The sequence below is a fragment of the Temnothorax curvispinosus genome, unplaced genomic scaffold, assembly GCF_003070985.1.
Source record: "Temnothorax curvispinosus isolate PA1 unplaced genomic scaffold, ASM307098v1 QBEX01014861.1, whole genome shotgun sequence".
Taxonomy (NCBI): Eukaryota; Metazoa; Arthropoda; class Insecta; order Hymenoptera; family Formicidae; genus Temnothorax; species Temnothorax curvispinosus.
The window spans coordinates 1-11761 of NW_020224641.1; the positions used below are offsets into that span (position 1 = coordinate 1).

The 11761-nt window shown below is 29.7% G+C and overlaps 1 protein-coding gene and 1 long non-coding RNA gene across 2 annotated transcripts; both read right to left on the minus strand.

The window, feature by feature from the left end:
• Positions 1 to 839: 839 nt before the first annotated feature.
• LOC112465032 lies at positions 840 to 2671 on the minus strand. The gene is made up of 4 exons (XR_003041975.1): positions 2400 to 2671; positions 1617 to 1829; positions 1185 to 1273; positions 840 to 1019 (listed from the first exon to the last, which is right to left on the minus strand). It is a non-coding gene; the product is annotated as an uncharacterized LOC112465032 (long non-coding RNA).
• A 467-nt stretch (positions 2672 to 3138) lies between these two features.
• LOC112465033 (4-coumarate--CoA ligase 1-like) lies at positions 3139 to 8925 on the minus strand. Its single transcript, XM_025032392.1, has 7 exons — positions 8781 to 8925; positions 6727 to 6934; positions 5804 to 6279; positions 5091 to 5271; positions 4778 to 4999; positions 4371 to 4600; positions 3139 to 3727 (listed from the first exon to the last, which is right to left on the minus strand). The coding sequence occupies exons 1-7, from the start codon at positions 8820 to 8822 to the stop codon at positions 3560 to 3562; spliced, it is 1527 nt and encodes a 508-aa protein (XP_024888160.1). The 5' UTR covers positions 8823 to 8925; the 3' UTR covers positions 3139 to 3559.
• Between the last annotated feature and the right edge of the window lie 2836 nt (positions 8926 to 11761).

Genomic DNA, 11761 nt, shown 5'->3' on the forward strand with positions numbered 1-11761 from the left:
CATCCAGCTGAACACAAAATTATCTTATCAAGAGTATTGCATAAATATAAGGAAGTTGTATTGCAGTCATTAACTCACGATTAAAACAAACTTAAATTTAACACTGTATAATTGCAATAATTTCTACTTAATTTTTAAAGAATTCTATCTAAATCCATTTTTGAGTTTTTCAGATTATTATTTTTAGAATTATCTATTAAATTGTATTATTCAAAATGTGGTAAAATAATTTTAAGATATTTATTTCTTCTATCTCATTACTTTTTATGATAAAATTTAAAATAAGAGAACTTTATCTTCAATAATATTGAAATAAGAATTTTTTTTAGAATGCTGTTTCTAACGTTAGGATTAATGCCGCAATTATTTCAAATCTACAATTTAAATTTTCTTTTCACACGTCTCTCTATGTCTCTGTGTCTCATAAACTTTTTGCTCTTTATTTGCTAACATTGCTAGCATATAACATTGCTAAAAAAATTCTTTGATAATAAGCTGTTTTTTGTATAGAAAAGCATTATAACATATGTAAAAAACGCATATTATTATCGCTATAAAGCATAAAACCTATTTTTTTTTAATTTTCTATTATTCTGCACTATATTTGATATTAAAATATATATTTCTTCTACTATACACATGCATTTTCTTTCAACATTGTTCATCTTATGTCTTTGATAAAACAATTTTATGTAATTCAACATGTATTATGTAAACAATTTCGAAGAGCAATCGAAATAGATTCTACCTTCATCATTATTAATATCAGTTTTTAAGTTTTAGAATATGTTTTTATTGAATCTTCTTTTTTATTTAATCAAATATTTATAAGCTTTAAATATTTATGTCTGTTTTTTTTATTTTAAATGTTTTGATGTCATATGTAATCGTCGACTCACGTATGCGATATTATTCCCATGATTTCTTATGTTAGTCCATAACATTTCTCCAACACACTTGTAGTTATTCGATTTACGGTCCGCTTTACCCTTGTAAATGCCATTTTCCACGGTAAAATTCTGTAATCGACATATTGTTTATCAAACTGTTTTAATTGTTTATTGTCCTTAATATCTTTACGCTATATGTCTTTTACGTCAATCATACATTCATAGTTGTGTTCTTTAAACGTAACTTGGAAAGATCACATAAATAGATCATTATTTGGCTGATTTTGAACCTACCTTCCAGACATGTTCAACCATTTTGTTAGAAATATCTAGGTCTGCCATTGTAATATAAGATTCTGAATGCGATCCAACGCAAGGTCACTCTACAATATTGCATCATAAATACATTTTATAGTTGTTCTAAATTGAGCGAAACTGATATTGACTATCAAAGTATATGTTCATATATCAATGTGTTGAACAAATATAATACATATAATACATGTATAATTTAAATATAAATATATACAGGGTATTTTTAAAAAATGTTACATATTTTTAGAGCAGGTAGTATTCATCAAAATAAAAAGAAAATGTCCAGTGAACATGAGTCTTAAATTAAATACCTGTTAAAATATGGGCTAGTCTTTATCGTATATTATAGAATGTGTGACAATGAATAGAAACTTAACTACTTACAGAATAAGTCTCACTTTAATTACTTACAGAAAAAAGTTACGTTTAGTGGATCACTTAGTGGGTCTGAGACATTCGTATGAGATCTGATTTGCTCGGTATTTGGCAATATATTGATCTTATTTAACGGCTCTAGGCCCTTGAGTCTCGTCTTTTACCTACTTTCTTTTTGAAGAGAAAGGAGCCGGACAGACGGGCTTGCCAGTTTGACGGTTACGAATAGATATTATTTTGATTCGGACGCTGTAAACCCACGTATGCACATGAAGGATTAAAAATATAATAATTAAAAATATATAATAATTTTTTATATAATAACTGTTTTATCTGCAGATTATTTCATTAATTGAATTTTATTAAGCTATTAAAACAATGAAATTTTTGACGGTTTTGCTGCATAATTTTTTATCTTTGTTAATTAAGTTATGTAGATGCTGATTTAATCGTGAGAGTTTATGTAAATGTACATCACACACTTGTAACAAAACACAGAACAAACATACACAACGAAATACTTTTAATAACAGTTGATCTTCAGAGCGACTGCAAGTTGTTTGAAATCGAGAATTGAATTATTTTTAAAATATAAAATGGAGTTAAATTCAGATACAAACACCCATATATATATATATATTTAAATAAACAATAAAAACTTAACGTTTCAATATCTTTATTTATTCTATCTGACAATTATGTATAATATATCTATGAATGAGAGGATAAATACTTGAATTTCTGAAGATATTCGGCAAAATTCAGTATATTACTGTAAATAAAAAAAAATAATACAGGAGGCACAACTAAGTACAATACCTTTATTGTAACAAAGAAAATTTTGTACTTGATGGAGGACTTCTTTATTACACAAAAATTATCCTTTTTGAAGAATATTCGACAGACAAGTAATAACAGCTAATAACAGTAAACTTATAAACGCTGTTAGCAGTAGACTGCGAGCATTTACTGACTATACGTCGCGTATGCATCTTTATACTATCCCTTCCTCATAAATTAGACAGCTTCCAATCGTAAATCATAAAATTTGCAGTGTCATTATTGTGATTACATCAATTAATCTTAATATTTCTTATTCTATGTTTTCTAATAATTATCTAAGGAAAACATTTTTAAACTTAATAACTGGTAGTGTCTATTTTTAGTTCTATATTATTTGGTATATATTTTTTCTTAGAATTTAATGTTTGATTTATATTATTATTATTATTTATTATTTATAATAAATTATTATAATATTAAATTTATATATTTTTTTTAACAAATACTGAAATTAATATTTTATTTATGTCCGTTAAAAGCATATAAATTGCAATCTTGCTTACAACTCTGATAGATCGTATGCAAGTGATAAGAAAATTGCGTGCCACTCAAACATATTACATAACTATTACATAACTATATTTAAGAAAAGAAAAATGAAAATTATAGAGAATGTTGATTAATAGTTACTTGATTTTAGATTTTAAGATATATTTTACTGGGACCTTATATATTCAGCAACTCAAAATTTTATTATTTATATTTTTTTATTATTTTTAACAAGACAAGTATTATCGATATAAAACATAACCTTTTACTAAATAACTACATATTTTCAAGTTTTTTTCCAATTCGCTAATTAAATAGTCATGCAATCCTGTTATTAAAACATTAAACAAACATCTGCAAACAGATTTTAATTACCTGTAAAAATCTCCACATTAAAAATAACTACATTGCTATTATTTCTAAAACTTATTTTGAAGACTAGATTCATTCTAATTCTAAGAAAATTACGTATCTTTATCATCCATAGTCTTATCAATAGTCCTTTTATAAGATTGAAAAATGTTTATCTGCTCTGCTTATAAGATCTATTTGGAAAAACCATACATGGACTATATATATATATAAAGCAAAATTTGTGAATATATATGTATAATATTTACAAATTTTGCTTTACTGAATAGATGTAATTAATTAGTGTGCTTAAATAATTTTTTAGCCATTTCTTTTAAATCTTTTCTCGCAATTTTTCCTGAACCTGTATACGGAAAAGCATCCAGAAATATCACTCCAGCGCGAAGTTTGTAGTGATCCATCATATTTTTTGCCACAAAGTTTATTAATTCTTGCTCTGTCTCCTGAAACAAAATTCAATCATTGCAACTACAAAGAACATTTTAATATAAAAAATAAATATTTTCTACTCCGCATTAAACGAGATATATATAAATATATTGTACTTTGCTGAAATACAAAAATTTAACTTCATATAGGTATATAAAGCAAAGAAAACAAAAACTTACATATTTAGTATTATGATTAAAATGTGAAAAAATTTTGACAATATATTTAAAAGAATATAAGAAATGTTATTATACTGAATTTTTTTCGAAGCTAGAATATCGATCAAATATTGTTGTACGGTTACAATTAAAAGCGCTGACCAAAATCAATATTTGCATTCTTATTTCTGTATTTATTCTTTTCTTTCTTAACCGCGGTTACATCACAGTTTTAAAATCTATCTTGTAAAACTGATACAGATGTCTTCGCTCTTATCTGAATTAGCTTGCAGATTTTCTTGTTTGCTTTTTCAATGATTTTAATTTTCTAACAACGGTTCTTACGAATATAATTCTCTATTCACTAGATTTCTGAGAGACTATCCCCCAGAATACGCAAAACCGATTTGCAATTATTCTATTTTGCTAACTGATAAATTTTATTTTGTAAACTCTCATTCTCTAACTTTGTTCTCTAATATTCTAACAAACATTATACCTTGGCACCAGGTTTTTTGGTGACATAAGCAAGAGGATGTTCATCGTCTATTGCATGAGGTATCGATATTACTGCAACTTCCAACACTGCTGGATGCGTTATTAAAACACCTTCGATTTCTCCGGGTGAAATCTGATAGCCTCTATATTTTATAAGCTCTTTTATCCTGTCAATAATGAATAGTTCCCCATCTTCGTCAAAATAACCGATATCACCCGAGTGCAACCATCCTGAAAGAGTGCCAAATTTATTTTTGTGATATTAGATTTCTATAATACCGTTAGTTACGTTGCTTTTAATTTATTGGAATACAATTTATTTAGTTTGCAATCAATACGTCAATTAATTAACTCACAATTTATTTTTAGTTATATAATTATCATTTATAACAAATATGACCTGTTTACCTTCTTCATCAATCGTACTTTTCGTCGCTTCGGGATTCCTATAGTAACCGTTCATCATGATTATAGATTTTATCCATATTTCTCCCGACTGATTCGGACCAAGTACTTTCCCGCTTTCTGGATCTACAATTTTTATTTGCACATTCTTAGCTATTGTTCCGCAAGATCCGTTCTTGTGATTTGGTTGTTGCAATGTTACGAGACCACCAAGTTCCGTCATTCCTAAAAACACAAGGAGTCGGTATAATCAAATTTTTACGATAAACATTAATATATATTAATGTTTTATAGAATTATAACGATATTTATATACCATAAGCTTGCAATATCTGAACGTGCGGTAAAGTACGTTTCAGTTCTTCCTGCACTTTTGGTTTAATTACTGCACCACCTCCTAATATGACTTTTAAAGATGGTAATGAATATTTCCGTCCTGCGTATCCCGCTCTGATAAACCGATTTATCATACTCGTGCTAAGGAAGATAACTGCTACCTAGGTTGAAAAATAATTTTCGTTTTTAGATTTTGACACATTATACACATGCAAATGTAATTATGCAATTTAAATAATAAGTATGATACTGATATAGCTAGACTATGTTCTATTCTCTTGAAATAGCAATTTGTATTTTTTTTTGCAATCGAGATAAATACAGTTCTATGCACACACACATAAATGTACGTCTACAGACGGCAAACAAATTTGACAGAAAATTAATAGCATTGTTATATAATAACAATAAGTTATTATTCAGAACTTATTACTGTTAATTAAAAATATTACAATTTGCTCGAAGAAAGTTAACTTAATTGCACCATAGGATTCGCGAGAAAGCAAAAACTAAATCATTGATGCTATAAGAGTTATCTTAATTTACAGCAAGAAGTCAGTGCATCAGCGGGCAAATATATTTCATTATTGTCTTTTAGATCAAAAAATTTAAAAAATTAAGAATCTATTTTAATAATTCAATAAATAAAATATTTTATGATAAAGAAAATAAAATTTCTTAAAATAATATTACTTTAAATTTCTCAATCAATTGGCAAGTCATCTCCTCGTCAAATTCCGGATAGATAATCACTGTAGCACCCTGCGTGATTGCTTTCACATTTAGCATTACTCCGCTGATCCAATAAAGAGATGAAAACCAAAGTGTTGATAAGTTAGACATATTAAAGTTGTTGTCCTCGCTGATGAGTAACATAGTGTAGTTAGACAATTCAACGCCTTTTGGCATTCCCGTCGTACCCGACGAGTGCATGATGCACGCCGTTTGTTTGATGTCGTCGAGCTCGGCGTAACGGAAATTTGCCACTTCCGCATCGTTGCAATTTCTTAGGATATCTGAGAACGAAGTCGCGCCGACATGCTTGCCGAAAACCACTACCGTAGGACTGCAATTTTTCTCTTTCATCCCCTTCAAGACGACATCCACGGATTTCTCGCTGCAGAAAATCACCTTCGGCGTGGTCAGTTGCAAAACGTGCAGTGCCGTTGCTGATGACAAATACATTATAATTAGTAAAGAAATAAATACTACGCTAAATATTATTGTACAGTCAAATAATAAAAATTTATATCTAATTAACCGCAAGATAGACAAAATTGTATTCGCGCGCATTGTTGTCGGAAATGCATTATATCTACACTGAGAAAAAAAAATCGTTGATTCAAAGAAATATTATTTAATTTAACTAAATGCAGTCACGGGCTGTCAAGCTAACATTTGTTAATTCAAAAAATATTATATTGAAATAAATTCAGAATTTCTTAATATTACTCACGTATATTTGATTTAAATATATTAATATTTGCATTAAACAAATCACTACAACTAAACGAGTTTAGTCAAATTAACGACATTTTTTTCTCAGTGTAATTTACTAATCTAATCGAATGCAATACGTAAAAACGTTTGACAATGATTATTTCTGAATATCTTACGCAAATCCATGCTCTCGTTCCACGGATTGAAAATCGCGTTGACATAAGTTGCCGCAATACAGGGCACGATGCAATTGGGGTGATTATTCGTGCACACACTAATGACGTCGCCAGATTTGATTCCTTGTTTTTGCAGCCATAACGCGCATCTCACAACTTTATCTTGCAGCTCCGCGTATGTGAACGTTTCTTCAGTGCGAGCGTCCAGCTAAACACAAAATTATCTTATCAAGAGTATTGCATAAATATAAGGAAGTTATGTTGCAGAGTCATTAGCTCACGATTAAAATAACAATCCATTATTCCGGAACATCTATTTCTTACCAATACTAAAACTATATAATATTGTTATTATATAAAACTTTAAAATACAAAATTAATTATAATGCAGAATTAGCTTTATAAAATGATATCATTCCATGATTCTAGAACATTGTATAAATTCTTGGAAAGCTATACTTGTTACGTCTTCAAGATCAAATTAAAACAGTTTCGAGGCAGACTGGTATTTACGTTTAAATATTGATATCCTTTGTGCGTAAATTTTATAAAATTATAAATAATAGTATAGACTAATTGAAATAAATTAAGATTAAATAAAGAATATTAAAATTAATTGTGCACAGATACAAGCAAAGTTTTGTTAATATTATAACAAAGTTAATTTAAACAAAAGTTAATTCATACAAAACTATAATTAGTTACAATCAGTGAGTGCTCACGTCATTTAGTGAATCGATACACATAGCTTTTTATCTTTGTTATTTATTGAATGTTAACAAAGATAGAATGACGTTAGTGTCGACTTGTATCATTAAATGGAAAACATCCAATTTTTACATTATTTTAATTTTATTATAGTTGTGCAAATTAATTCTTTCTCTCTCACTTTCTGAGAGAGAGAGAGAGAGAGAGAGAGGGAGAGAGAGAGAGAGAGAGAGGAGAGAGAGAAAGAGAGCGGGAGAGGGGGCTATTGAATTATATCGCGGAGGTGTTAAAATAATAGCCTCAAGATATTTACTGCTTTTACCTAATGATTTCCTTCCATCATAAGATCGAGAACAAGAGATTGTCATTACATCCGACCATGTTAAAATCTACTAATTGTAAGACAAATTATTTCATATGCAAGGATTCATTGTATTCACCATAATTATTTATATAATTGCTTAATTATTTTATAATCATGAAATAAGGCAAGTTTGCCGTAACACTCTTGTCTTTATTTTTATATATCTAATAAGTTTTTGCTGTCTATTTATTTTCATAAACATGTTACATAAAAAATGATTTAGTAAGCTATTTTTTGTAGGAAAATGTCATATTAGATGCATGAAAACGCATTATGCAATTTGCTTACATGCATTACATGCAATGAAAGAAGAGCATATTATCATCGCTATGAAGCATGTTAGGACTATATGTATTATCTCAAAAATCTTTTCCGTTATTCCGCTCTATGTATTTGATATTAAAATGTTAATGTACATGTGTATCTTCCATGTATATGTGCATTCTCTTTTAACACTGCTTGTTCATCTCGTGTCTTTGATAAAATAAATGTTATATAATTCAACACATGTATCATATAAACAAATTGATCGAAGAACAATTAAAATAGATCCCGTCTTCATCATTGTTAACACTGCGTGGACACCGTGGGTTTTTTAAGACATAATCGATTTTTCATTTATGATTCCTACGGGAATGGCTTCAGCTTGCGAAGCGAATTGTAACAATTCCGGCCTATGTAAATACTTACATACTTATGTAAATACTTACGTTAGAAATCACTTTTTGAAATCTTAAAGATAATACATGAATTTTTATAGATTTCTTGTAACACAGAAACGCTTTCAAAAACTCTTTGAACTTAAAAGTCTCAGGGTGAGTGCTCCAAAAACACGGTGTCCGCGCAGAGTTAATATCAATTTTTTTTTTATTTTACTAGTATGTCTTTATTAAATCTTTTTATTCTTGAGCTAAACATTAAAAGTATCTTTTCTTTTTAAAAAATCTTATGTATTAATATAATTAATATCATGTCGACTTACATGTGCGATTTTGTCCCCATGGCTCTTAATGCTAATCCACATTAATTCTCCGAGGCTCTTATACTTATTCGATGTATGGGTATCTTGCCCTTTGTAAACGCCATTTTCCACGGTAAAGGTCTATAAACAGTATACAGGTCAGACTGTTTTAATTGTTTATCTTTGCCTTCTGTAACTTTAAGCTGTGTTTCACATTAGTCATGTATTGACGATAACTTTCAATTCAACTTTTCTATCAATACATAATTTATCACTTTTTCAATTCACTGGATATCCATTGCATATTTCAACACATGGCACTGATGAAATCCTAACCTTACACCGTATAAAAATCACTGAAAAGCCTCGAATACAGGTTTCCCTTGCTATCCGAAAGCAGAGCGTTCCTATAAAACCTTTCGTAAGCCGAAATGGCGCAAAGCGAAGAAACAAATTAACAATAATTTATATATATATATATATATATACAGGGTGTCCGTAAATCGTGGGGACTTTTCTCGTATTTAGATAGAACGAGCCAAACTGAGTCGAAAAGTCTTGTACCATTTTGCAATTTTCTCAATAGTTTATGAGTTATTAATAATTAAAAATCGCCGTATTGGCCCGGCCCATCGCCAAATCCAAGCGCGCCGTGAGATACGACCGCCCCGCGGTCCGCGCGCGGGCAGTTGTTTACAACAAGCGGCGGCGATCACGCACGAGCGGCGCGTAACGCCGGGCCCCCGTTCTAAGCGATGATAGTAAAATTTTCTAACGACATAGAAAATTTTTTTGTGCGCACGTATGTACATACGTGTGTACATGCATACACAAGAAAATATCAATTCTACTGCTTAAAAAAGCGATTACTCAATTTACTTTTTTCTTTTAATAAGTAACGGTTGTCTTTAAGAAAGAATATTTTCTTGATAATAGTTATAAAATGTACAAATTTTAGAAAGAGTCTTTATCATGTACTCGAAAGAAGAATTTATACTCCTTCAAGAAGCATAATAAAATTCTATCAAAGAAAGTTAAAAAAAATAAATAACGTAATATGAGGAACCTCGAGATTAAAATAGGAGAAGTCAAAACTATGAGGGTCAGACGCAGATCACAGTGCGTAATATCAGAAATAACTGATTTATTCGTCATTTTGATACATTACATCGATCCGTACGTTTCGGTTCAGTTTTGAGCCATCTTCAGCGGTAGTTACAGAAATTGAGTTACACGTTCTCCGTACCATATGGCGAATTTACTGATTCAAAGTATTAGAAACATAGGCCAATAGATCCATATCCGCAAATTTGTTCAATTAATGTCGAGATATTAAAAAGATTCTTTAGGAAACTCACCATTCGGTCTGAAAAACGTGGAATACAGAGCCATGTACATAATGAATACTCTGTGCGAGAAGACTTGACGATCTTATCGACACGACACACAGCAATGACATGAAAGGTCCTGCAAGAAGAGGCATGTCGTAGGTCAACACACCGACGAGAATTATAACAAAGATACGATTTGACACCGTCACAATATTGCACGTATCAATAGTAAAACCCCGATTTGCCAACGACCAAAGTTCATGAGCATGGATTACAATTTGCTCAAAACCGTGACATATGCATGATGCAAAAAATCCGTGTCATTTTGAGACGGTGTCAAATCGTGCTTTGTTATAATTCTCGCCGGTGTATTGACCTACGACATGCCTCTTCTTGCAGGACCTTTCATATCATTGCTGTGTGTCGTTGTCGATAAGATCGTTAAGTCTTCTCGCATAGAGTATTCATTATGTACATGGCTCTGTATTCCACGTTTTTCAGACCGAATGATGAGTTTCCTAAAGGATTTTTTTAATATCTCGACATTAATTGAACAAATTTACGGATATGGCTCAATTGGTCTATGTTTCTGATATTTGGAATCAGTAAACTCACCACACAGTACGGAGAACGTGTAACTTAACTTGTGCAACTACTGCTGAAGATGGCTCAAAGCTGAGCCGAAACCTACGGATCGATGTATGAAAACGACGAATAAATCAGTTATTTCTGATATTACGCACTGTGATCTGCGTCATAGCCTTGACTTGTCCTATCAAAATAATTAGCAAATCAAATGTTTGTTTTAATTTTATATTCTTAACTGAAGAATCGAATAATTAGAATGTAGAATATTATTTATTTTAAGTAATATTATCAAGAAAACATTTTTTGTAAGGATCATCGTTACTTAAAAACAGAGAAAACTGAGTAATTGGTTTTCTTAGCACTAGCGAATGATATTTTTCTTTTGCGTGTGCGTATACGCTTGTCATTTTACTATTTAATACTATTATAAAAATTGTATCAAATTAAATTGATACTGAAAGAAAAGAAATTATTATTATGTGTCTAGACTTACTTATAATTCATCGAATTATTGTTAAGCTGTAATTGAAAATGCAGAATTAAAATTATGTCTAGACAAAATATTAATTCTGAATTTTTTTCACGTTATAACATAAAACATTTTCGCAAATTAAAATTATGTACATAATTGTAATTCCCGAATTTTACTTATGTACGCAATTTTAATACTTGAATTTCTATTATGTACACAATTGTAATTCTCAAATTGCTTTTTTTCTTTTGGTAAGTAACGAGGTTCTTTAAAAGAAAGATTATATTTTCTTGATAATAATCTTAAAGTGTATTTATCACAAATTTCAGAAAAAGTCTTTATCATGTACTGGCAAAAATAATTTATACTCCTTCAAAGAACATTATAAAATTTTATCAAAGAAAAGTCAAAATAATAAGCAAATCGAATTTTTGTGTTTTAGTGTTATATTCTTATTTGAAAAGTTAAACAATTAGAATTAAGAATTTTTAATTGACTATAATTGACAATGATTATAATCGTGGCAACAATTATAATCGTCGTGACATATCGTCACCTCGTTTAAACCAAGAATTCTTAGTCATTCAAACGCTGATGTAATTTTAGATGCT